Source organism: Pongo pygmaeus, chromosome 13, assembly GCF_028885625.2.
Source record: "Pongo pygmaeus isolate AG05252 chromosome 13, NHGRI_mPonPyg2-v2.0_pri, whole genome shotgun sequence".
NCBI classification, from domain to species: domain Eukaryota; kingdom Metazoa; phylum Chordata; class Mammalia; order Primates; family Hominidae; genus Pongo; species Pongo pygmaeus.
This window is the reverse complement of record NC_072386.2, coordinates 120960877-120988100: the sequence shown is the minus strand read 5'-3', so window position 1 is coordinate 120988100 and position 27224 is coordinate 120960877. Positions and strand designations below refer to the sequence as shown.

General features: G+C 51.5%; 1 protein-coding gene across 9 annotated transcripts in view; it reads right to left on the bottom strand.

Annotated features, from left to right (window-relative positions):
• HMCN2 (hemicentin 2) overlaps positions 1–22329 on the bottom strand; it is a 164570-nt gene extending 142241 nt beyond the window's left edge. For 8 of the 9 annotated variants that reach the window (XM_054501581.1, XM_054501583.1, XM_054501582.1 and 5 more), the window contains exons 1-4: positions 21964–22247; positions 8942–9012; positions 8312–8470; positions 7319–7441 (exon numbers count right to left, since the gene is read on the bottom strand). In XM_054501581.1, the coding sequence (XP_054357556.1) occupies positions 7319–7441; positions 8312–8470; positions 8942–9012; positions 21964–22213 (603 nt within the window). In that variant the 5' untranslated portion in view covers positions 22214–22247. Of the gene's footprint in view, positions 1–7318; positions 7442–8311; positions 8471–8941; positions 9013–21963 lie in introns of all 9 variants that reach the window. The other variant, XM_054501579.1, reaches the window with a different exon arrangement.
• Between the last annotated feature and the right edge of the window lie 4895 nt (positions 22330–27224).

The window sequence follows — 27224 nt, the reverse complement described above, 5'->3', positions numbered from 1 at the left end:
GTCCACCTCTCAGGCACCTCACTCCATACCCCTCCTCTCCCCAGCTCACGTCTCCTCCTTTGCAATAGCCAAGTCACCTAGATTCCAGCAAGGAAAGCAAGAAAGAGGGAGAGGAAGGGGGCCCCTTCAAGTCTGGACCTTCTCTTTCCAGGCCAAGTTATCTCAAAGAGCATCCATCCTGTGCAAACCCTAAAACTGAAAGACAATGAGCTCAACCATAAAATCGGTACCACAACCATGAGAGAAAAGAACATCTCCAAGTGAATTCCGAACCCGGCAGTTCAACTATCCTTTCTCAGTAGGAGGACAACAAGAACTGCAAAAAAAAACTTTAGTGAGTAGATTTAATTTGGAAGAACTATTAGCATTGTGATTTTGAAACCATTTTATATATCTTGTTGGATAAAGCAAATAAGTAAAGATGTTAATATTTTAGGAATCAAAATTTTTTTCTTATAAACAAATGTAAGAGAGAGCTGCAAGTATCAAATCAAATGAGCTAAGTAAAAGATCCACAATGTGAAATTTGAATTGGAAATATCAGTATAAGTTCTCCAGATAGAGACAGATGATAGATTCATAGGTAGGTAGATAGGTAGGTAGGTAGGTAGGTAGATAGATAGATAGATAGATAGATAGATAGATAGATAGATAGATAGATAGAGCAATTGATCCAGAAGGAATGATGGCCCAAAGTTTCAATATCAATGATCACCACCAGTATCTAGATCTTGGTTTCTAAATACCATTCCCCACTACGGTTCCTTGGAGAAGTGGCTAATTCCAGGTCTGGGGCAGGCAATTTATAAGGTGAGCCTGGAATGATGGGTTATTCCATAAAACAAAGAAGTTCTCAAAGACAAATAGGGACATATCAAAAGGACATAGGAACCAGCTTGAAGGAGCTCCCACTGACTAAATTTGGGACAACTTGAGCCCAAAAGAGAATAATAACTGTGCTCAATTGAAACACATTGAATAATATAATCCATGTGCACGTAATGGTACTCAAAAAAGAGAAAGAAAATTCAAACAGTAACTCCTCCCCTGCCACCACTGAAGTGACTCCTTAATTGAAGAGAAAGAACTAAGTGTGATTCCGTGCCTTTTCAATAGAAATTGTACTTCAGAGAAACCAAATCATCCATCACTTTTGATGCATAAAAGTTCTTCTTCTTGTAAGAATGCCCACTCAGAAATGTGGGAGGAATGATGCAGTTAGGAAATTATCATTTTGCAACCCCTAATGAAAAATCATTTCAGGCAAGAGTCCTCAGTGGATGCTAAAACTGTTAGATGAAAGGTTGATGGGAACTAGATGTCCGCACAGAGCGAGAACATTACCCACTTGAGTCATAAAGGCAAAAACGTGGCCCAACCATGCAGAGAGCTGGCTGTCGCCACCCTCACCCGGTCATCAAACTTATCATCAGTAATAGTAGGATGCTCAGACACTATTTGCCTCCCAGTGTGATACAACAGAAGACACACTCAGCACCAACTAGGAAATATTCCTGCCAAAAAGGTCAGCCTTCATCAAATCAGAACTTTGGACTTATCCAGTTTGAGGGAAACATAGGGGATTTAAAAAAAAAGTGAATGACACCATGAGGAAATAATCAGAAGAATCCAGAACATGGGACAGGGTACAAATCCATGCCTCTTGAACAGCTTAGTGTCATAAAAAAAGAGCTGATGGCTTCAGACCAAAGAGGACGTAATAGACATAACAACCAAAGGAAACGCACAGCCCTTGATGAAATCCTGATTTGACGAAAACTGTGATCAAAGACAGTTTGAAGACAGTTAGGGAAATTTGAACATGGACTGTGTATAGGATGATACTAGGAAACTCATTAATGTTATTAGACGATATTGTGGGTTATGCTGAAGACTATGTTTTTTCAGAAATCCATGCTGAATTATTTATAGATAAGGTGTCATGATTCAGCAAAAAGTATAAAGAGATAGATAAAGCAAGTCGAGCAGAAATGTTAACAATTGTTGAATCTAGTTGGTAAGTGTGTTCTTTTTACTTTTCTGCATCTTGGAAATTCTTCATAGTAATTTTTTATTAAGGTAAAGTCATTTAAAAATAACAAGTATGCGACCGGGCACTGTGGCTCACGCCTGTAATCCCAGCACTTTGGGAGGCCGAGGCAGGCGGATCACCTTAGGTCAGAAGTTTGAGACTAGCCTGGCCAACACAGTGAAACTCCATCTCTACTAAAAATACAAAAATTAGCCGGGTGTGGTGGCAGGCGCCCGTAATCCCAGCTACTCGGGAGGCTGAGGCAGGGGAATTGCTTGAACCCAGAAGGCAGAGTTTGCAGTGAGCTGACATCATGCCACTGCATTCCAGCCTGGGTGACAAGAGCAAAACTCCATCACAAACAAACAAACAAACAAAAATCAAGTATGCAAGTATGCTGTGACTTTAATATACACCTGAACAATCACAGTGGTATACTGTTGCTTGCCAACTCCAAGCTACTGGAAATGCTTCCTAGAAAGCTGTCTGAAGAAGAAAGGCAAAGCCACATTCAGCCCCAAGTAGAAAAAGTTCTGTGATTGATTAGCAATGTCTGCCACGAATATGGGTTTTGAAAGTGGTGTCTTGCATGCTACTTATTGGTCATTCTTGCTCTAAATCATAGTCCTTCAGCTCTGCTTACCACGTGATCTTCTACAAAAAGGGAAAGGAATCCAAAGAATTGGAAAATGAGGGTTTTTTGGTTTTTTTTTTTTTTTTTCAGACTGAGCTAGAAGATATGTGCCTAGAAGTTTATGGCTAGATTTCAACTATCACGTGATAAGAATTCTGTATTCTGAAAATGCATCTGTTTTTATAATTGGAGCTACTTCATTGTTGTGTCTTGCCTAGCTTTCTAAGTAATGTGTCTCTTGAAAACGTCCCACCTGTCTTAGCCAAGGAATGAGGACAAGGTTCTTCGTCTATGTGGGGGTGGACAGAAGGGAGCAGTGGCTGAGGACTCCCAGCTGGAGAGGCCCACAGAAGCCCGCCGAACATGTGAGGCAACTCCTCCAACAGCAAAAAAGCAGGTCCATTACCACCGTCCCCTTCCCCCAGGCCAGGCCTTGTCAGGGGTCAGGAGGGAAGCGTCACTGAGCAAAGCACCAGTCGACAATTACCCAGAGGAGTGACACCCGCTACTGTGTCGTAACTGCTGTTACAAGCTTGTTCTAGGATGTTCTGATGGAGGGAAGATGCTTGGCAATTCAGACTACTGAACCACAGAGAGGGCTGGGACACAAGGCAAAAAGCCAGTGGCCCACAAGATGGCCTGCCCTGTAAGCATATCCCCACTTGGGAGTTGGGGAGCTGACCCTCTTGCCCACAGCAGGGCCAGACCCCCTGTAGGGCCAGGCCTGGGGACATTGCCTTCTAGACCTGTGGTGCCCCCAGGGCTCCAGTGCAGAGAACCTTCATTAAGCCAGCTCAATGTTTATCTGGCGAAGGCAATGGCTTCCAGATGTTAGAGGGGCTGGGGGACCAGCGAGCCTGCGATGCACTGGGGCTCATCTCTGTCACCGATGGGGAAGGAACGAAAAATCTGGCACTGCTCCCCCAGCCAGATGGCTGCTGCTCGACCCTTCACAGCAGATAAATCATCCCCAAGGATCCTCCCAGAACACTTGACAGCCAGGGCGGCTGAGGAAGCAGGGAGGGAAAGCCAGGGGGCGAATGGGCGCCCGAGGCACAGATGAAAACACTGAGGATGGGGCTGTGGGTCCTGGGCCCTGTGCCAGGAGGCTCACCGTGAAGTGAAAGAGAGAGAACCCTAGTCAGGGGGTTTTGCCCCTTGCCAGCTGGGCACCCTGGGCACTCGCCCTAGCAGAGAATCTTTTCCAGAGAGAGTTCCTAGTCTTCAGGGGGCGTTGATGGAACTGAGGGGCATATCCTGGGCTCCACACTGAAGCACAGGGGGGTGGGATGGCATTTAGCCATCGTGAACTCTTACCAAGGGCTTCCCATGCATGGCTTCCTCTCACCCTGGCTACCATCTCACCAGGTAGGGGCTCTCGTTAACCCAACTGCACACAAGAAGAAAGTGCGGCCCAGAGAGGTTGAGGACTGTGCTGGAGGTCACCCTGCAGGTAAGTGGCAGGGCTGCGAGGTCTGAAGCCAGGGCTCTTGCCCCGGAGTCCAAGCCCTAACCACCTCCCCCTGGGAGGGGTCCAGGATGAGGTCATCTCTGGGCCCTTGCTGATAAATTAATCAGAGCCACCTGGTCAGACGCTCCCCCAGCAGCTCCCCCTCACCCCCCCCATCTTCCGCCCACCCTTACTGTCTGAGAAGGACACCTTTCTCCTAGCAGATGCACAGAACATGGGCAATTCACCCTTTGTGCCCGCTTGTGCTGAACATGGGAAGGCTCCCAGCCTCCAGAATTGGCCGTGCTTGAACGTGTGTTGTGAGTTGTGGGGTGGGGGTGCAGAGGAGAGCAGCGGGCCCAATGATCTCCCGGGGAAAAAAAGATGGGGGGGCTTTCCTGGGCACCGGGGAGCTGCAGGACAGGCAGGTTTGCCCAGTTCGGCTGCCCCCACCCCCACCACTGTCAGGGCTGGTGACAGCACATTGAGCTGTGTGTCTGCCGGGGAACTTGGGGGAGGCTGCGCTGGCACAGCAGGTGCTTGGACTTATCTAAGTCTTAATGAAAAATGCACACCTTTGGGGCAGGTTCAAGGGGCCACGTTGCCTGCCTCTGACATGATCCCGTGTCTGTTTAAGGATTGTAAAAGCTCCAAATTTCCCCTGCCAGGGAGAGATCCTCACCTTCCTCTAGTTACCCTGGAACCCCAAGGGGTGATCCAGGTACTAGTGAGGCCAACTTCACAATTGAAAAAAAGTGAAATGCTCCAAAGCAGTAAGCCCTAGCTGTGACTGATGGCTACCTCCCTATCAGCACTCAGAGCTGCGCCTGGCCAGGGGCAGGAGCTTGGCAAACAAGGGGAAGAGAGTGCATGACGCCTCTCGGGCTGCACTGGATGCACTCTGAAGAGGTAAAAGGATTAATGACACACGCATAGTTTGGAGCCTTTTGCAACTTCTGGGGAGTTCTCCCAGCTGGAGGCTCCTTGGCTAGGGTGAAGGCACCGTTCATCTCTACTGGGAGGGTGACCGCAGCCCTGGCTGCCCAGCCACCTTCCCAGGCTTGCTGAATGTCTGAGAACATCTGGAAGAGGCTATGTCCAAGGCATTAAGCTAAAGAATGATAGAGCTCCATGTCCAGGAAGGAGAGGGTTCCAGGCCCCTACCTAGAGGCAGCCAATTCTGGCCACTGGTGGTCCTACTGAGTCAGACACATGCTGCCCAGCCAGACTCTCACAGCAGAAAGCTGGCACCACAGCCAGGAGTAGTGGACTTGCCCAGGTTCCCAGCCTCAAGGAAGAGGCTTAGGACAGCCCAGCCTCACACCTGGGCGAGTGGCCCCCATTGACCTGCACAGCTGCCCTGTGTCTGATTTGCCCCTGGCAGGAACCCAGTTCCCATGCAATTGGCCAGATAGTTCTCCCCAAAAGCAAGAACCAACCAATCCTTCCACTGTGAAATGCCTCCCACCTTTGCTTGGGTGACTCGGTGCGAGGGTAGGCTGACATGCCAAAAAATGAAGCCTAAAGTGTCACAGAGAACCATAAACGCCATCTGTCAACAGGGAGTTAAGGCACGCTAATCTAAACACACTCCTGGAGATAGCTCTCTGCAGCTCGTAAATATACGCACACAAAACCCTCTCCCAGAGGTAACAAAGCAGGACTGGCTCGAGGCCATGACCAGCCTCAGACACCCTGCCTCTCTCTCCTTCCTCTTACCAGGGACTTGAGCACGAGGGACCCTGTGCATTCGCCAACTATTTACCCAGCACCTGCTCTGAGCTGGGAAATATAAAGTGCTGGGAAGGCTGTGGCCATCGGGACTCACAGCCCAGCCCCTGGAAACTTCACGGCCTAGTGACATTTAATAATCGCACAGTGATAAAGTTATGACTATGCAAAGTAGCACAGGGAGCTGGGAGGGGCACACAAGGAGACCTAATCTTTTTTTTTTTTTTTTTCAGACAGAGTTTCGCTCTTGTTGCCCAGGCTGGAGTGCAATGGCGCGATCTTGGCTCACCACAACCTCCGCCTCCCAGGTTCAAGCAATAGGAGACTTAATCTTGAGAGGAAGTCAAGGAGGGTCTCCATGAGGAGGCGCGCTTAAGCCAAGACTAGGAAGGTGAGAAGGAGTCAGGAGAGGAGGAGCTCGAAGAACGGGCCGCACCAGCAAAGGCCCCGGGCGGGGAGGACCGTGGGACACTGCAGAGACAGCAGAGAAGCCAGCAGGGCAGCAAGTTTGGGCAAGGGGATACCAGGGGGACCAGAAAGGCAGAGGAGTCAGATAAGGGGCTGGACATTCTCCAGGGGACAAGCGGGAGGGACCTGGTGGTGAGATGTGCCTGTGCGGGATCCAGTGGTGTGTGGGAGCCACTTGTGTAGGCTCAGGAAAGCTGAGTGTCAGCATCACTTCCCAACTCTGACTTGGAATCAGCCAAGGTGGGAGCATTTACACCACGGAAATTGGTGTGCTTGTCCTTTCCGGAGAGAGCGTTGTTAATCATTTCCCAGTTGGCCCCTGAAAGGACCCTGTGCTCCTGGGAGGGGATGGGAGTGTGGGGTGGAGGGAAAGCAGGGACAGCCCTGAACAAGATGATACCAGGGAGCCCCGAGAGGAGGAAGGACAGAGCCCTGTCCAGGAGCAAGGCTGGGTGGCAGGTGCCTGCAGAGCACTGGGCTCTGAGTGAACCCAGATCCCGGCACTGTGGGCCACACAGCAAGCCAGCCCCTCCCTGCCCAGTGCCCAGCACCACTGCCTGAACCTGAGAGCTCCTGTGTTCCTCCACCCACCCCAGGTTCCCTGACTCTGGAGAGACACTCAGAAGACGCCCCACACCCACATTTCTGCCACAGTCTCTCGGGCCACCTTGTCAGCCTGGACCAACTGCTGAACCCAGGCCATCCCAAGGGGCTGCGTCAAGCCTCAGCCTCTTTACCTGCACAATTTTGCCTGGAAACACGGAAGCACCTGCCTTTGGGACAGGTGGAAGGGTTTGGCGAGATGAGATGATGTGGTGGCGCCTGAGCACAGCGCATCCTGTGCCTGCCACAGGCGTGCACCCAGTGCTGCTCAGCTATATACATGTCCTTGCATCTCTAGGTGATTGATTGTCATTCAACCACCTGGAGCCACAGGGATGGTCAATGTCCTCACCGTGCCCAAGTGATGGGCTCCGGGATGGTGTCCCCTCCCGGTGCTCACCTCTGTCACTTGCTGCTTGTCCAGGTGGAAAACCTGCCCAGAGCTGGTGGCAGCGATCTCCTCATAAGCCAGGTAGCCAGGATGGGTGCGGTCGCCACAGTCCCCCGTCAGCACAAAGACCACCTGGAAGATGGACGTGCAGCCTGCTCCCGACTTCCCTGGCCAGCTGCTTCAGGGGTGAGCAGCAGGACCTCGACCAGGGTGGAGTGACCTGGAGTGGGCCCTCTCCTCTGTCTGTCACATGTATAGAATGACATATGACACATGAATAGAAGGGAAAATAGAAGTGCCCATCTCATGGGGATCAGGAGCTGATGCAGGACAAGTGCTCAGCACAGGGCCAGGAAAACAGTAGGTGCTCCATATTGGGAACTGCTATTAAATCAACAACAAAGAAGAGTGTGGAAGTCGACTCATCTCAGAGTGGCCCCTGGAGGCTGCAGACTTAGAAGAACCTTGAAGAACCCAAGCAAGTTCTAGACGTGGTGGCAGAGAAGCAGTCCCGGCCCTGTGGATCTTGCCCAAGGATGCCAAACAGCTGGCCCTTCTCCCTCCCTGGATCACGTCCCCTCTCCCAGCCCTCACTGCAAAAGCCAGAAGCAAGGGATCCGACAGGTCTTCCAAACCCTGAGACAATGGCAAAGGGGACATGAACGGCAGAGAACAGGAGCAGAGGCAATGCCAGGAGGAAGAAGGGTTGCCTGGACTTTGATGGGGGTGAAAGGAGTAGGTGGTGTGGTCTCCAACAGGAACAAGCTGCGCCAGGGAAGTGTGAGCCCTGGCCCGGGACTACAGCAGGAGAGCACACTCACACTTCCTGGGCCAACTTGGTTCCGAGGCTCTGGCCATGCATGGCAGAGGCTGGACCCAAGGCTGTGGAAGAGAATTGCCCAGCTCTGTTCTCCAGGAGGTGGTTCAGGTGGTGAGAGAGACCCCAGCTTCCTCGGGACCCCCGGGGGACCCCACTTGGGCCCCCACAGCCGGCTCACCCACCTGTGATTGTTTGAGTTGCAGGAGCCGCAGCAGCTCTTCCTTCTTGTGATAGTCTTTGGCACGGGCATCCGAGAAGACGTAGATGAAGGAGCCGGGGTTGGCAACCTCCACGGCAGCCTTAATGGCCCCCACACTCATCTCTGGGCAGTCACCACCTCCCTAAAGGGCAGGAGCGTGACAGCAGCTGCCACCTGCCTCCTCCAGATGGGACCCACTCAGGGACACCTCCAAAACCATTGGGCGTGGGGAGTCACTTCCTGCCCACCCAGTCACTTTCTTCCCAGAGACACGATATAACATCCAACCTGCTTTAACTGTAGACAAGCAGCATCATTCATCCATTCATTCATTCATCCATGCAAGAGTGACACAGGCCCACCCCCACGGAATCTGGCATGGAGGGCAGTCACTACACCAATAAGCCCAGCACCATGACGAGTACTTCAAGTGGGCAAGGATGGAGGGGGCCACGGAAGCAGCTAACAGATGGCCTAATGAAGCCACACATTCGCCCAGGAGGAGGGAGAGGTGGAGGCTGGGCAACAGGGAATCACTCAAAGCTACCTCCCCAAACCCTCTTGGTGGGACACAGACTGGAAAGAGTGGGACAGGGGGTCAGGGGCTGCCCACCTGCACATAGAGTTCTCTCAGCTCCCTCTGAAACACCGTGGGGTCCGCCGTGAGGGTCACTGGGCCAATATCTGTGGAGAAGAGAGAGGGATGCCCAGATGGGCTGGGACTCCTAGACACACAGCCCAGTGGACTGGTTTGGCGGCGACACGAGGATGGATGTTCAGAGGAGCTGAGGCTGGCACATAAGACGGGGAGAGATCAGGGAGCAGCTCCCGGAGCTACAGGATCAGACCAGGAAACAAGGTCAGACCACTTTGCCCCATGCCCAGCACCAAAGCAGGACCCGAGCTCCAGGGAAGCAGAGGTGAGGCAGAGGGCAAGCCCCAGCTCCTCCCTCTGGACAGCAGCTCCCAACCTTTGGTGACCAAGACTCTCCTAAGAACCCCCACCTCCACCATCCCACCGGCTGCCAGTCAGTGGAGAAGGAATTCTGGGAAGACAAAGAAACAAGAAGCAAACAAGCAATCCATTCTGGGACACACAGCAACTCTCCAACACCAGCTGCTCAACAAGAGAAAAGCCTTCCAGAAACCCCATCTATGTATGAGCTCATTTTAAAAAGAACAGCAATAAAAATGACAAAGATTGACTGCACTCAAGGTTGGCAAGGATGTGGAGCAACTGGAACTTTCATTCACTGCTGGTGGGAACACAAAATGGTTTAACCACTTTGGACGAAAATGGAAGTTTCTAAAACGTTACACATGCACCTGCCATGGGGTCCAGCCATTCCACACCTAGGTATGTCCCCAAGAGAAATGAAAACATATGTTCACACAAAGGCTTGTACTCTAAGGTTCATAGCAGCTGTATTCACAATAGTCCAACACTGGACACAAGCCAGATGTCCATCATCTGGTGGAGAGATAAACAAACTGGTAAATTCACAGAACCAGGTTGTCCTCAGCAATAAGACAGGACAACTACCGATACAGGCAACAACAGGGGCACCTCCCAAGCGAGAGAAGCCAGACACAAAACAGCACACACAATATGGTTCCATTTATAGTAAGTTCTGGAACAGTCAAAATTAATCTAAGGTGAAGAAAAACAGAACAGAGGTTGCCTGAGGAGCTTGACTTGGAAGGAACTGTCTGAGACAGAAACATTCTATATTGTGATAGGAATGTGGGTTCCTCAGTGTATCATTTGTCAAAAGTGTGCAGCTAAGATGGGAGCATTTCAATGTATGTAAATTTACCCCATAAGCAAAGCACTAGAACAAATGATCATCACTGAGTGGGGGTTGGGGGCGGGAGGAGGTACAGATGAGACGAGAATGACAGGGCTGTTTAATATTTGGCGATGCTGGGTGATGGGTACATGGAGATTCATTATTCTCTTCTACTTATGTTGTATATATTTGAAATGTTCACTAACAAAGAGTTTTTTGTTTTTTTTTAAATAGCAGTAATGGAGATCCACGCCAACATAAGACAACACTACCAGTGCTGGACAGCAGGGCTGGCGTTCCGGGGAGCCTTGCGGATAAGCGCACAGTGGGGATTGTGCAAGGTCGTGTGGACATCAGGTTTCTTAGGAAAATATTTGAGTCCTCGGTGAACTCTATGTATTTTATTTTATTTATTTATTTATTGAGAAAGAGTCTCGCTCTGTCGCCCAGGCTGCAGTATAGTGGCATGATCTCGGCTCACTGCAACCTCCACCTCCCAGGTTCAAGCGATTCTCTTGCCTCAGCCCCCTGAGTAGCTGGGACCATAGTCATGTGCCACCACGCCCAGCAAATTTTTGTATTTTTAGTAGAGACAGGGTTTCGCCATGTTGGCCAGGCTGGTCTTGAACTCCTGACCTCAAGTGATCCACTCACCTCAGCCTCCCAAAGTGCTGGGATTACAGGTGTGAGCCACTGTGCCCAGCCTCAGTGAACTCTAATAACAGACTATTTTTAGTTCAGGAATTCTAAATTCCAGTCGCTCTAAATAAACTTTCATTCTCAGCAACCAGTTGGCGGACCTCAGTCTTTCTTAGAAAAGATAGCCTGTAGAATTATCCAGCATGCCCCACAATGATCAAGGATGAGCTGACACCAGCTTCCCCCGTGGCCCTGGCCCCTCTGCTCTATGTTTATCCATCTCGTCCCACCCTGTCCTCCCTCGTCTGCCCTGGCCATCCCCACCACGTCCTTTCCTCTGAACTACACAGTAACAAATTCAGCCCAACTGCAGCAGCTCAGTCATCAGCCTTGGAGCTCAACCAGATCTGATTGGAATCCTTCCTTTATCCTTTTTGGGCCGTGGGGACTGTCAGGCAGAGCTCACTTCACTGCCCCAAGCCTCAGTTTCTTCATCTGTAGAACGAGACATGTAACAACCCCATTTCTCCTGACCAAGAACCATCACTGTGAGAATTCAGTGAAGCCAGATAGCTAAACCCCTGGTACAGAGCTTAGCACACAGCTTGGCATGGAGCAAAGGCTCAGCAAATGGGGAGAGGCACTGCTGACGTGAACGTGCACTTGGCCAGGCTCCAGCGGGTATTCTCACACAGTGCAAAGACAGTCTTGCTTCAATATGAGGTCCTCAAATTCTACTTTGACTAAGAAGAGCAATCATTTTACTCAGTGCTGGTTATTTCATTGTTAGGTAATCACACATGTTCATTGTAAAAAGAAATTAACATGACATGAATGATAATGACAGTTACTAAATACCTTGTAAGTGCCAGGCTATGTCCTGAGATGCTTCCTGTGTATCAGCTCACTGAATTCCTCCTAGCACCTGGTAAGTCCAAGTCTTTTTTTTGAGACGGAGTCTTGCTCTGTCACCCAGGCTGGAGCACAGTGGTGCAATCTCAGCTCACTGCAGCCTCTGCCTCCTGGGTTCAGGTGATTCTCCTGCCCCAGCCTAGTAGCTGGGATTACAGGCGCCTGCCACCACACCCGGCTAATTTTTGTATTTTTAGTAGAGACGGGGTTTTGCCATGTTGGCCAGGCTGGTCTCAAACTCCTGACCTCAGGTGATCCGCCCGCCTCAGCCTCCCAAAGTGCTGCGATTATAGCAGGCATGAGCCACTGCGCCAGGCCTTTTTTTTTTTTTTTGAGACTGAGTCTCACTCCATCACCCAGGCTGGAGTGCAGTGGTGCGATCCTGTAATCCCGGGAACCTCCAGTTCCCGGGCTCAAGTGATTCTTGTGCCTCAGTCTCCCAAGTAGCTGGGATTACAGAGGTGTACCACCATGCCTGGCTAATTTTTTCGTATTTCTAGTAGAGACAGGGTTTCACCATGTTGGCCAGGCTGGTCTCAAACTCTTGGCCTCATGTGATCCACCCGCCTCGGCCTCCCAAAGTGCTGGGGTCCAAGTCTTACCCACATTTTTACAGAAGAGAACATGGAAGCCCAGGGACTGTAACTTGTCCAGTGACACACAGCCAATAAGTGGCAGTGCTGGGATATGAGCCCAGGTCTGGACAACCTCAAGAACAGAGCTCTTCTTAACTCCTGCTCTCAAGGAACTAGACATAGAAATTCCTGACAGGCAAAACAAAGCAAAACAAAAAAGGGAAGGGGCACAACTGCCTGTATTTTTTTTTTTTTTTTTTTTTTTTGAGACAGAGTCTCGCTCTGTCACCCAGGTTGGAGTACAGTGGCACAATCTCTGCTCACTGCAAACTCTGCCTCCCGAGTTCAAGCCATTCTCCTGCCTCAGCCTCCTGAGTAGCTGGGATTACAGGCGCCTGTTACCACGTCTGGCTAATTTTGTATTTTTAGTAGAAACAGAGTTTCACCATGTTGGCCAGGATGGTCTCGATCTTCTGACCTTGTGATCCGCCTGCCTTGGGCTCCTAAAGTGCTGGGACTACAGGTATGAGCCACCGTGCCCGGCCAACTGCCTGTATTTCTACCAACCAGAGATAATAATTTTCATTTTTGTATATAATCTTCAATTTTTATATTCATATATTTAAATGTATAAATACATCTTACAAAAATACATACTATTTTAAGCAGAATTTTTATTGAAGTATAAATAACATACTATTTCTAACCTGATTCTTTTCACTGAACAAGTGTGAGCAAATTTTCAGAAAGTTACTCAGTCAAACATCATTTTTATAGGAAGGATCCCCTGGACCAGAGAGCCCTGGAAAGGATTTTAAGGTTGGCCTCTGTCTCAGTTTCCTATTGCTTCTGTGACAAATTACTAGAAACTTCGTGCCTTAAAACAACACACAGGCCGGGCGCGGTGGCTCACGCCTGTAATCCCAGCACTTTGGGAGGCCAAGGTGGGAGGATCGCAAGGTCAGGAGATTGAGACCATCCTGGCTAACATGGTGAAACCCTGTCTCTACTAAAAAATAAAAAAAAAAAAAATTAGCCAGGCATGGTGGTGGGCGCCTATAGTCCCAGCTACTCGGGAGGCTGAGGCAGGAGAATGGCGTGAACCCGGGAGGCGGAGCTTGCAGTGAACCGAGATGGCGCCACTGCACCCAGCCTGGGTGACAGAGCGAGACTCCGTCTCAAACACACACACACACACACACACACACACACACACACACACACAGAGCTATGGAAGCCAGCAGTCCTAAATCCAAGTGTCAGCAGGGCTGTGTTCCTCCTGGGGGTTTTAGGGGAGGATCAGTTTCCCTGCCTTTTCCAGCTGCTAGAGGCCTTGGATCATGGCTCCTTCCTCCATCTTCAAAGCAGCAGTAGGGTGTCTGTCTCTCTCCTGTGCTGCTGTCGTCACAGCTCCCTCTCTGACTCCAAGCTTCCTGCCTCCCTCTTATGAGGACCCTTGTGATTATAAAGGGCTCACCTGGATAATCCAGGACAATCTCCCTTCTCAAGAGCCATGACTTTGTCACACCTGCAAAGTCCCTTTCACCGTGGCAGGTCATACATTTGCAGGCTCTGTGCATTAGGACAGGCACATCTTTGGGAGGATATCATTCCACCCTACCACAGCTTTCACCATTTGGTCTTCAGCAAGAATCAATTTCAGAAAAGTCAATTTGACCACAACCTATGTGCCAAACATAACAATGTCGAGGGCCAGGCGCGGTGGCTCACGCCTGTAATCTCAGCACTCTGGGAGGCCGAGGCAGGCGGATGACTTGAGGTCAGGAGTTTGAGACCAGCCTGGCCAACATGGTGAAACCTCGTCTCTACTAAAAACACAAAAATTAGCTGGGCGTGGTGGCATATGCTTGTAATCCCAGCTACTCAAAAGGCTGAGGCAGGAGAGTTGCTTGAACCCGGGAGGCAGAGGTTGCAGGAAGCCGAGATTGTGACACTGCACTCCAGCCTGGGTGATAGAGCGAGACTCCATCTCAAAAAAACAAAACAATGTTGAGGAGGAAGAGATCTGAAGACCCGCACCTTTTTAAAGATGTGGAAACTGAGGCCCCAAGAGAAGACAGCCCCTCCATGTCAGGGGGGAGGATCTGGGGCAAGAGTAGACTGGAAACATCACGCAGGCAGTGACCCTGTCTCTGTCGTTCACCACGGCAGGCCTCATACCGAGCTCAGTGCCTGGCACACAGTAAGTGCTTAAATCAATATTGAATAAATATTGTCCAAAGGAATGAATGAATAAACTTCTCAGTGAATCCCATACTGCTTGAGCAGCTACAGGTCAGGACCCGAGTTTCACTTATCTTTACATCCTGTGCCCAACATGATGCCAGGCATTCAGTTAACACTCAACAAATACTGCTGAATGCCCGGCCCACCCGAGCCCCAGGCCCTCCACCACAGGACGTTGCTGCCCCTAGCCCAGAGAACAGATCTGAAACAAGGCAGGAAACCAAATGCAGTTTCCTTGGACATATGGAGAGACTGGCCATGCTCAAGCGGCACTGGCCAGATCGGCAAAGGTGTCTGTGATTCCTCTGGAGATAGAGAGCAGGCCCCAGCAAAGACGGAAGGCAAGAGCTTTTTGATGTCCACCCCAAGTTATGAACAAAGAATTTTCTCAGGAGAGTGCACACGCACACACACACACATGCACTCAGACACGTGCACATACACGCACACACACACACAATCCCCATGCAATCTCTGAACAGACAGTCCCCAAACCTGCCCTGGGAGCTAGCTCCTGCCGACCATTCCCATCATATCCAGGGCAGGGCCAGCTTTCAAGATACCAAGAAGGAGAGGGGATGCGGAGGCTTACTCCCTATCTGTCCTCCTTGCTGCCCACCTGCCACCCTCCAACCTGCAGCTCCAGGCAGCAAAACAGAGATGGATGCCTTCTTGTCATTAATTAAGGCTGGCTCATGGCTTCATTTGTCATTCCTGGGACCTGCTGCATCATTATCAATCACCATCCCGAAGCTTCCCTGGGACAGGGAGCTATTGGCAAGGGCAGCATTTCAAGCTCCATCTTCCAGCAGGACGGAGAGTGAGGCACCGGGACAAACAGGGCAGGACGCTTGGCTTGTCCCCATGGGGGCTCATCCATGAGAGGAGTCAACTGAGTCCCTTTTTATCTCCCTCTTTCACCCTATCCAAGCAGGGCTGGTCCTGGACAAAAATTCCCAACAACCTTAGGTCTTAACACGCTGCCCTTCCTAGCACAAAGCTGATGCTGCTCCTGCTGCTGCTGCTGCAGCTGATGTTGATGACAATGAAAATGATGAAAATATTGACAAAGATGATGTTGATGACGATACTGATATTGATGATACCGACGATGATGGTGGTGGTGGTGGTAATGGTAACAACTGTTTCTATGCATTGAGCACGTCTTATTTTACAAGCTTAAGTTCAGTCCTATTAATGTCTCCCTGTTACAACTGAAGATGCCAACGTACAGAAGCAATGCCCTTGGTGACAGTCAAACCACTAGTAAGTGCTAGTTAATGTCTATACTAGTTTCCTGGAGCTGCTGTAACAAAGTACCACAAACTTGGTGGGTGGCTTAAAAACAGAAATTTCTTCTCTCGCAGTTCTAGAGGCTGGAAGTCCAAAATCCAGGGGTCAGCATTGCCGTGCTCGCTCTGAAAGCTATGAGGAAGAATGTGCCATGTGTGTTTCTCTTGGCTTCAGGTAATGCCAGCAGCCCTTGGTGCTCCTTGGCTTGTAGACACTTCACTCTGATCTCTGCCTCCATCATCGCGTGGCCTTCTGCCTGGGTGTCTGTCTCTTCTCTTCTTCTTATAAGGACATCATTCATATTGGATTAAGGGCCCACCCTACGGCAGTATGACCTCATCGTGGCTTAGCTAATTACATCTGAGATGACCCTATTTGAAAATCGGGTCGCCGGGTGTGGTGGCTCATGCCTGTAATCCCAGCACTTTGGGAGACCGAGGTGGGAGGATCACGAGGTCAGGAGTTCGAGACCATCAGCCTGACCAACATGGTAAAACCCCGTCTCCACTAAAAATACAAAAATTAGCTGGGCCTGGTGACATGTGCCTGTAATCCCAGCTACTCGGGAGGCTGAGATGGGAGAATCACTTGAACCCAGGAGGCAGAGGTTGCAGGAGCCAAGATAGCGCCACTGCACTCCAGCCTGAGAGCAACAGAATGAGACTCCGTCTCAAAAAAAAAAAAAAAAGAAAATAGGGTCTCAGGCTGGGTGAGGTGGCTCACGTCTATAATCTCAGCACTTTGGGAAGCCGAGGCGGGTGGATCACCTGAGGTTGCGAGCTCAAGACCAGCCTGACCAACATGGAGAAACCCCGTCTCTACTAAAATACAAAATTAGCCGGGTGTGGTGGTGCATGCCTGTAATCCCAGCTACTTGGGAGGCTGAATCAGAAGAATCGCTTGAACCCAGGAGGCAGAGGTTGCAGTGAGCCGAGATCGTGCCATTGTACTCCAGACTGGGCAACAAGAGCAAAACTCCGTCTCAAAAAAAAAAAAAAGAAAAGAAAATAGGGTCTCATTCTGCAGTCCCAGGAAGGACATGAATTTTGGAAGAACACTTTTCAAGCCTGTACAATGTCCTGATCCACAAACGTTTCATTCCAATGCCTGTTCCCTTTGCCACTGACTACACTGCCTCCAAAAACAATGATGATGGTGGTGGTGGTGGTGATGATGATGATGGTGGTAATGGTGATGTTACCATTGTTTTGATGTTTACTAAGCACCAAGGTTTGTTCTAAGCATTTGACGTGCATTTGCTCATAAAAGCCTTACAAGAAACTATGAGGTCTACTATTTATTATCCCCATTTTATAGATGAGAAAATGGAGGCTCAGGGAAGTAAAGTGAGCTGCCCAAGGAATTACAACTAGGAAGCAGTAGAAAGGAGAGTCCAATCTAGGTCAGTCTGACCCCAGTTGCAAGCTGTCAACCATCCATGAGGCTGTAGACACTCAGAACTCATTCCCCAGACTCTTGTCCTGTGCCTGCAGAGGGAGGGAGGTTCACGACTGAGGGTGGGCACTTGCCAAACAGCTGGGCAGATGTGGCGTGCAGTCCCTCCGAGCAGGCCCGCTGGCTGCAGGGATGATTAAACCCGTGACCTTGGCTCCACTCAAGCCCTCTTCCAGCATGTGAGCCCCAGAAGCCTGGCCTGGAACCACCAAGCCACAGGCGGGGTTTTTTCCACTGGGCAAGAGGAGGGTGTGGGGCCAGCCCCATGAACTGTCTCAGACATGTGAGGAGCACGCATGGGTGGAATGGCCCAACCCCTCACCCACGTGGTGCCCCACCTCCTCGCCCAGCTTCATGTGTCCCAGTGGACACGGTCAAGGCTGCAGTCAGGCACTCAGAACCCAGTCTCAGAAATATCTCAGGCCGAGGCCTCTTCCTGGGGCCTGTCTTGCCCCTGCTTCTCTCTCCAAATGGGGCTGGAATTTTGGAGCCAGCCCTGGATCCACATATCCCCCTCCTCCAGCTGCAGTGACCCCAGGCAGGTCCCGCACTCAGCCACCACCATCATCAAACCGCCTCCCCTCCCCAAGACTCAGCTATCCCATCTCTAAAGGGCAGGGGTTGGAGAAAGTGGATATAGATTTCTCTATATAGACATTTAAAACTTCAAAACATCAAGAATTGCAAATACTAAAAGACAAGCAATCAGGAAAAATACTAAGCACACTTAAAAAAACAAAACAAAACAAAACAAAAAAACAGGTAAGGCCAGGCATGGTAGCTCACGCCTGTAATCCCAGCACTTTGGGAGGCCGAGGTGAGTGGATCACTTGAGGTCAGGAGTTTAAGACCAGCCTGGCCAACATGGTGAAACCCTGTCTCTACTAAAAATGCAAAAATTAGCCGGACGTGGTGGCACACGTCTGTAGTCCCAGCTACTCAGGAGGCTGAGGCAGGAGAATCACTTGAACCTGGGACATGGAGTTTGCAGTGAGCAGAGATCACGCCACTGCACTCCAGCCTGGGCAACAGAGTGAGACTCCATCTCAAAAAACAAACAAACAAACAAACAACAACAACAAAAAAAAACAGATAACATCATCAACATAAAGTCCTCATTCCAACTAAAAATAAAAGCACTAAAACTCCCATGAAAAAATTTGCAAAGAAACTGACAGTTTACAAAATAAGAAATTCACACCAAAAACGCTTGAAAGACATATTTAACCTCACTAGCAATTGAAACAAGAAGATATCATTTTCCATTTTTGAATTAGAAAAGAAAGGTTTTCATATTAATTTCCAGTGTTGGGGGTGGCTGTGCTGAACGGGCCCCTGAAACGCTTCTGGTGGAAGTTCAATCTCCTGAAACATTCTGGAAAACAACCTGAAGAGTCATCCCCCCAACTCGGTGTGTTAAAAATGGCCTAGGAATTCCACTTCGAGGAACTTAAGCCTACGTAAAAACCAATCACAGATGCAGACAAAGATTTTTACAAGAGAGTTTTTTTAGTAACATTTTAATATAGAAAAACTGAAAACAACCTAAATTTTAGCACTAGATCTTGGTTTCTACTACTATTTTCCAAAAAAAAAAAAGGAACCAGGGCTCTTTTGAAATGATTAGCGAATTTCTCACTTTTCTATTCTGGGAACATAGAACTTTTTAATTTAGAAACTGTAAAATTTCCAAAGCACGGATCTTAGTTTGTCTCCAAGCATGAACAGTCCAGAACCACCACGATTTGCCCTGCACCCGCCTCTTGGGGTTTAGGAGAGCGGCTTCCTTTAAGAAAACCCTCCCCATGTGCAGCTCTGGGAGCTGGAACAAACAGCTACAACCCGTTTCTCAAGTTCCTCTTCCACCAAAGGGGATTCTACTTGCTGATTCAAAAGGCACAGCCAGGCCTAAATCACAGCTCCAAACTGCTGCTCAGAAGTCCTCGGTGGCTGTTCACAGCCCATAGAAGGAAAAGGATATCCAAGTCCGCCAAGGCATCAATCAGCCCTGCAGTCATGGCTGTGTCCAATCTTGCCCCTCCCCACGTTCCCGCTCCACTCCTCCCATGCACACCCAGCTCCCACACACACCTGTCCCTCCACATCAGCCCTCCTGTCCACCCCCTGGTCCTTACCCAGCCAGCTCCACATGCCCCAGGGAGTCCTCTGTCCCTGCTGTGTTCCCAGCACCTGGCATCTGCCAGGCAAACGGCCAAAACCCAGTAAACATTCATTGATGTTCTTCAAGCCCTTCTCACAGGCTGCTTCCTCAGGGGGGGTCTTTCCTTAGTCCTCTTCCTTGCTTACTGGCCCATGGCCACGAGCTGGCACCTGAGCCACCACATGTCACTTTCTACTCCCCACCTGGCCTGTCCCAGAGGGCTGCCAGCCCAGTGGAATGAACCCTGCCCCCTTCACACTGTGAGCCTCCCTGGGCTCTACACAGATCAAGGGCTCCATGATGCTGAAGTCTCCCCGACATCTGAACCGGGGGGTGTCACTCGGAAGCTAATTTGGGGAAATAGGATGGAGGACTGGATTTTTGTTTCATAGAGGATGGAGTGAGGGGGCTGAGCCTGGTGAAGGCTGGAGAACTGCACACCAGCTCAGTGCCCAGAGAGGAGAGGGAAGAGCAGGGGTGGGAGGTGGGCTTCCTGAGGCTCGTGGCCACAAATGGGGCGGCGAGGACAGCCTCAGGAACCCTGGTCTGGGCTTCAGGACACGACATCTGGCTCTGAAAGGCTGCTATCCTGCTGGGCCACTGGAGCCACATATTTCAGAGACAAATGTGGGTTATGATTCAGGAATGACGCCACCCTGGCAGGTGGCCTTGGGAAAGTCTCATCAGTGTCCTGAGCCTCAGTTTCTCCAACTGTAAGATAAAGGGGTAGATTCGACGATCTCTAAGCTCCTTCAGTGTGGTGTCTTCGGAAGCCCCAGAACAATTCAGAAAATGGGTGAGAGAGTTGGGGAGATGGAGGGTGACCTGTGTTCCAGCTCAAGTGCCAGAACATACTTCACAGCCCACCTCCTCACAACCCCCAGCTTGGTTGCCCCCTGACTCCAAGATGGAAGCTGTCCATCTGATGTTCCTAGAAATCTTTGTCTAGAGCCCTGCCTTCTGAGCTTTGAGCTGCAGAACCCTGTGGTGTCCGGAACTCCTGGAAGCAGAGGGGCCTCCAAGCCCCTAGACCACAAACTCAGCCTGAAGATTACGTAGAACTATGTCTTTCCACCGTTTTGTCCATTTTCTAAGAACCTGTAATGGTATTGTGACTAGTAAATGCAAATCCCTCTGAAAGGACTTGCTGGCTCATACAGCCAATGGCCGCTGTCTATTTCCTCAGCACAAGAACACTCTGCAGTACAATTTTGCAAGGAATCTGTGTGTGTGTGTGTGTGTGTGTGTGTGTGTGTGTGTATGTGTTTTATTTTTGGGGGGGTTTGTTTGTTTGTTTGTTGCTTTATAAAGCTATCCTTGACAGAGGGGTGAATGATAGAGAGATGTGATAAAGCAAAATATGACTCAGAGGCTCTCAGTGGTGGGCATAGGCAGTTCCATGTACGTTTCTCCCCATTTTACTGTAAGTTTGAAATTTTCCATCAAAAAACGCTGGGGAGGCTGGGTGCAGTGGCTCATGCTTGTAATCCCAGCACTTTGGGAGGCCTAAGTGGGAGGATCACTGAGGCCAGGAGTTTGAGACTAGCCTGGGCAATACAGAGAAACTCCACGTCTACAAAAAATTTAAAAATCAGCCAGGCATGGTGGCGTATGCTTGTAGTCCCAGCTACTTGGGAGGCTGAGGCGGGAGGATCACCTGAGCCCAGGAGTTTGAGGCGGCAGGAAGCTGTGATCACGCCACTGTACTCCAGCCTGGGTGACAGAGCCAGACCTTGCCTCAAAAAAAAAGAAGTGTGGAAAGCAGCCCTGCTCCTCGCGGCTGGGAACCTGCAGCTCACTCAGCAACCGCTCCCCCTGGGACTCTCTACAGTGGAGCGCCCAGGGACCGTTTCAAGGGCGCTCCTAACACTGAGCTGAAAGGAAGGGGGTTAAAGGGGAAGCAGAGGTGCAGCGTGCAGGGAAGAAGGAGTTAGGGCGGGACTCAGCTGTGAGAACACAGCAGGTGGAGGCCACCGGGCCAGCACACGAGAGGTGCTGCTCTTTCCCCAGGGAAGACAGGCGAGGGGGCAAGACCAGCAAGGGTGAGTCCGCTCCCCGCTGCAGGGTCCGTGGTGGACCCCATTTCGTCTCAAGGCCTGCCTCTGGGAGCTCTTCCGGTCTCCAAGCCTATGCTGGGAGCGAATTCTAAGAATTAGCCAAAGGAAAAACCCTGCAAAGGCTCGTGGGGTCCCAAGTCCTCAAGAGGAATGCCTCATTTCAACATCTCAGCGAGTCTGGGAGGCCGTCCTCACCATTTCACAGGTGGGGCCGGTAAGGCGCGGGAAGGTGAGGTCACTTGCTGAAGTCTCACAACGGCGCGGGAGAGCAGGGAGAGCAGATTTCTTGAGCGAGGGAATGTTCCAGGGGGTGGGAGAGAAGGGACAGCTGCAAGGACTGCCCAGGTGCCCAGGGTACCTGCGGCGTGGATATGCCGAGAAGGCGCGCCCGCCAAGCCGCGGCGCAGCCCACGACGTCCAGGTGCGTTCGGGGCCAACCGAGGGGGTCGGGCAGGTGAGAGCACCGCGAAGGGGGGGCCCGGCGGGCGGGGGTGCGGGGGCGCTACCTGGGTCGTGGAAGGGCACCAGCGCGTAGTTGGCGATGGCCTGGCTGCGGCGGCTCAGACTGCGTTCCAGAATGCGCGAGGCGCCATCGATCACCTGCATCAGTTCGTCCCACATGGAGCCGGTGACATCGAAGACGAAGGCCAGGGTGGCGTCCCCCGTGGTGGGGGGCATTACCGTCCCGGGCGCTCCGGCCACCGCCACTGCCGCAGAGACCGCGGTCAGCAGCCGCAGGAGCGGCGCCCCGGGCATCACGCTGAGCGCGGCTCTGGCTGCGGGTGCTGCGGTGGAGGCACAGGTCGGAGCTAGCCGGCCGCCCCGGTGCACACGGCGGCTGCAGGCAGTGCCTTGCTCCGTCGGGCCGCGGCCAGTGCGCGAGGGATAGGGGCGCGCGGCGGGTCCCTCTGCTGGGCGCCCGAGGCGGGTCCTAAAGCCCACACCATTCAGGGTCACGGCCCGCCTCCTCCGCTCCCCACACCGTGACTCAAACTTTCCCAGCCCCACTGTTCGTCCGTCCAGATCCGAGGTTAGGGGAGGACGCGGGGCGGAAGGCAGAAGGGAGCTGGGGCCCCAGCCAGGGCAGCGAGGCATGGGGACACGCAGGATGCAGTGGACACCTGCGCCTCCCGCCGATGGCGCGCAGGGGGTGGGGGAGAGGGAGGGGGAGGCGCAACGGCCCCGTCTCCCTCCAACCCCAACTCCCCCCACCCCGACCTGGCCAATGAGGACCCTGGCTTCTGCAGCTCCCTCTACCCAGTGCTGCGACAAATCCCCGCACCCCCGCCCCGCAACACACACACAAACTGTGCCATGCCTCTTCCTTCTGCTGGGTGGGCTCTGTGCTTCCCGGTTATTGCAAGCACTACTGTTATAATCAACAAGAAGTCTTGTTGTTAACCATGTTCTAAGCATTTTCAGTTACTTGCTTGAAGACTGGCTGCAACCCTAGAATGAAATGCTAACCCTAAGCCCATTACAGAGGAGCAAACTGAGGCTCAGAGAGGTGAAGGCATTTGCTCCAGGTCACTCAATTATCAAACAATGAAGACAAGATCAGAGGCCAGATCTAGAAAGACTCCAAAGGCCCAGGGCTCTGCTGCCTCCCTTGTGTTAAAAGACATTGTCACACGGTCGCCTGGTGACTCCAGAGGATGAGGACTACCCTCCTGCCCATCCACCTCCCCAGCCCCATGGGCTGCATGTGTGGATGCTGCGTCCCACGTGAGGTGCTGCCTGGGACTGGGTTCAGCCTCCTGCTCCGCGGCAGATCCAGATGGGCTCAGCATGGCTGCTTATCTCAGGCTGTGCTCTCGGGACCTGTTTCCAGGCCTCTCTCCCAGCTGGCCTATAAGCCCCTTGGGGGCACGGCTAGGCCTTGGTCTACACTGGATGAGCCCCTAGTTCCCAGCCCATATGCAAGCACATGGTGGGGAGTCACTAATGTTGTCTGAATAAATAAACAGCAGCTTTTGTGGATATGCCTGGTTTTGAGTCATGTGCGAGAAGGTAGCTAACCCCCTCAATCCCTCCTCCGAGAACACCATGCTCCCAGAGACATGGCTGAGGACTCTAGGTCTGTGAGTGATGGGGGGCGCTTTCTTGAGCCCCTGTCCCTGCAGAGTCCTCAGCCAGGAAGCCATCCCCGCCCCCAAACTCCTTCCCTCTTCGGTCTCAGCTCAGACCCCACCTCTGAGGCTGCTTCTGAACCCTTGCCCTGCAACCCACATTTCTCTGAGCCCTGTCCTGGCTCTGACCACACCGTACGGCCCACGTCATGTCTGTGGGCCTGCCTCTCCCACTCTGGCTGTGAGTTCTATGGCAGAGATCCTGTGCCTGGCACATGGTAGGTGCCCAAGGAAGGTTTGCCACCTGCATGGGGCAGCAGGCATCAGAGAAGCTTGGCAGCTGGGCCTTGGCCACAGTGGGAGATAGCACACATCCACAGGGACTCTGTTCTAGCCCAGAGCTGCGGTGCTAGGGAAATGGTCTCCCACGGAGCTACCAGTCTTGTGGAGTATAGTGCCACCAGGTGCCCAGACCCAGCAAGGGAGTGGAACTTGCAGCCAAGTTCACAGGAAGTTGAGTCACCTGCACTTCTTAATGCTGGCTCTTTAAATCTCCCTGGGCTAAGTCTGTGATTACCCCCAGAGTCTGGGCCGGGCTGGGCCAGCTGTTGGAGAAAGAAAGGCCCCAGCTGTGGGAAGGCAAAAGCCAATAGGAGCCAGGAACCAGGCAGGACTCACAAATGGTGACATTTCAGGCACAGTGCAGGGAACATTTGGGGACAAAGGTCCTTCGGTCATTCACACCACAAACATTTGCTGAGCCCAAGCTGTGGTCAGGCATTCTGCTAGGCAGCGAGAGCAGCAGCGCGGGGTGGGGGGGATGAAGATGCAGAAGACATGCTTCCCACTCTGGGGAGAAGAGATGTGTAAACAAATAATTCTAAGTCAATGAGATAAGTGCTAATAGAGGAATTACCAAGCACTCTGGGAACTCAGAGGAAGGAGTGACTGAACCTAAGAGGTCAGAGGAGGCCACAAAATGAGCCTGAGAAGTCTTAAAAAAAACAAGCATGGAAGGGTATTTGAGGAGCAGGAACAGCATGTGCGAAGGCAGGGAGAGCTGAGACACCTACCGACAGGTAGCCCTATGTAACCAGCCAGGGGATGGCAAGCTGAGAACAAAGACTAGATCACAACGGACCTCTGGTATCTTGCAAATGCATGTGGGGTTTTTCTGAGGACATTGGGGAGCTATTGAAGAATGCAGGCCAGGAAGCCATCTGATTTGATGTGCATTTCAGACAGGTCACAGCAGAGAAGTTTGGAGGGTGGACCTTGTAGATGCCAGGAAGCCACAAATCTACCCATCAAGATGTAAGGCCAAAGCTGGCCCCAAAGAAAAAAAGCAAGATGGCTTTCCCCGAGCTGGTCACCGGGGGCAAAAAGAATCATGGATTTGGGTCCTGAAACAGCCTGGCTACCTGGAGCAATGCCCTCCCCTCCCGGGAGCTTGGTCTCTTCATTCATAAAATGATTTTGAGATGGAAGGGAGGCTAACAAGATAACCTCTGATGTTTCTTGCAGCCTTACCACTCTGGAACCACCACCCTGGTCCCTCAGAGACAGAGGAAGGATGTGAGGGGAAGTCTAGGCTCATCTTGGCACTGCTTCCCCCAACTGCCAGGGAAGAGAGGCTTGAGCAGGCACCTGTCATCTGTCTGCCATAGCTCCATCAAAGAGTAATGTCTGGCCTGACCCCAATGCCCATCCAGGATGACTGGAGGTGCTGCCCCAAGCACCATCCTCTCTGAGTGCTCAGGGCTTCCCAAGAATGTAACCATGGTCGCATAACAAAAGTGAGCAAGGCTGCAGTCCAGCAGGCCCAGAGAAAACACAACTGAACCTCATCAATCAATTTCCATCCCACCACCTTGACTTGACTGCAGGCTGACTGGGAACCCCACACTTTTCCTCTATTTCCAGAAGAAGCGGTCTCAGTGGAGTTGTTTCCTAACATAGCACATTTGTTGCAGACAGCTATAGAGAGCAAAAATATGCTATGGGCCATCCACTTAAAGGAAACAGGCACGGGTATTGCTCAACCTGCCAAGTTCAGCCCTGGCTCATGAACCCAGTTCCGTGCACTGTGTCTGCAATGGGGATCCATGTGCAGAGGGGCCAGATCAAAACCCTGGACTCTGAATGCATGGCCAGTGCACGAGAAATGACTTCTCCCTACCAATCGCCCTTCCTTACTCTTCCCTATTCCCTGCTCCCTAAATGCCTTCTAGTCTTGGCCGCATTAAATCTGTGATTCTAGGCTGGGCATGGTGGCTCACGCCTGCAATCCCAGCACTTTGGGAGGCCGAGATGGGCAGACCAGCTGAGGTCAGGAGTTTGAGACCAACCTGGCCAACATGGTGAAACTCCGTCTCTACTAAAAATACAAAAATTAGCCAGGGATGGTGGCAGGCAACCATAATCCCAGCTTCTTGGGAGGCTGAGGCAGGAGAATTGCTTGAACCTGGAAGACGGAGGTTGTAGTGAGCCAAGATCGCACCAGTGTACTCCAGCCTGGGTGACAAAGCGAGACTCTGTCTCAAAAAACAAAAATAAATAAATCTGCAATTCTAACATCCCCCACTCACTTCATCCCACCCCAGCCCTCATCCTCGGGGAATCTTCTCTGTTCCTCTGAGAGAGTAAAAATACTAAGGGTAGAGAGGATTGGCCAGAGCCTCAAGGAAGGCCAGACCCCATACTGACCCCCTCCTCAGACGCTCCCTCAACAACCTCTAATGTCAACATCTCCTCTTCATGGAACAGATGAGACAACTGAGGCTCCGAGAGGTGAAGTCCTGTGTCTGGGCTGGGCCGTGTGTCGGCGTGTGCCTTCCCACAAATCCTGTGACCCGCCCCACCACTCCGTGCTGCCCCAGAAACATGGGGCGATGATTTGTACAGGAATCCCAGCAAGCAGAGCTTCTTCTAGAACTAACCAGGAGCTCGGTGTCTTCCTCAGACACTCATAGTCCTCTCGAGCAATTCCCCAGGCTGGACTCTGACTCAAGCTTCAGACATTAAGCACCTTTGAAAGGCTGGAAAGTCACAGTCTACTCATATGTCACCAGAAGGCCTGGGCAAAAAGAGGAGGCAGAGAAATAAACCCGGGAATGAAGCAGGGGTTCTGCCCTCCCAGGGCCTGAGAATTGAAAACAGTTTCAAATCCTTGTTTCGTTCCTCTAGGAAAAATTAAAGAATTAAGCGGGGGCCTGGAAAACAAGGCTAGCAGGAAGTCGGAGGAACTGACAAACAACTGGGAAGATGAAGCTACCGAGGATGGGCTGCAGGAGCCAAGAAGTTAGAATCTGCAAGCCTGAGCTGAGTGCTCCAGGCAGCCAGCACTAGATGATTTACTGCTGAATCCAGCCCCTCTATGGACCAGCCTCCAAGTCACATGGACTGTAAGGAATGGTTTGAGACCATCCCAAGAAATATTTGGGCAGCTCAAGAGATGCAGAAACTGTTGCCCATCCCCATGTTTCAAGAACAAACAAGTAAAAGCTAAACCAGGGCCAAGCACTCTGAGACTCGCTCCCCGCCACCCAGCCCTAGCCCAGTGTCCCCTGGACGTGGCTCATGCCCTACTGAGCCCATGATGCTGAAGTCAGGGGAGAAGGAGTCCGCCTCATTGGCAGGGGTCGTTCCTCACTGTTTGGGCAGTAAACTAAGCCTTCTTGTCATTTATGGCTATTTTG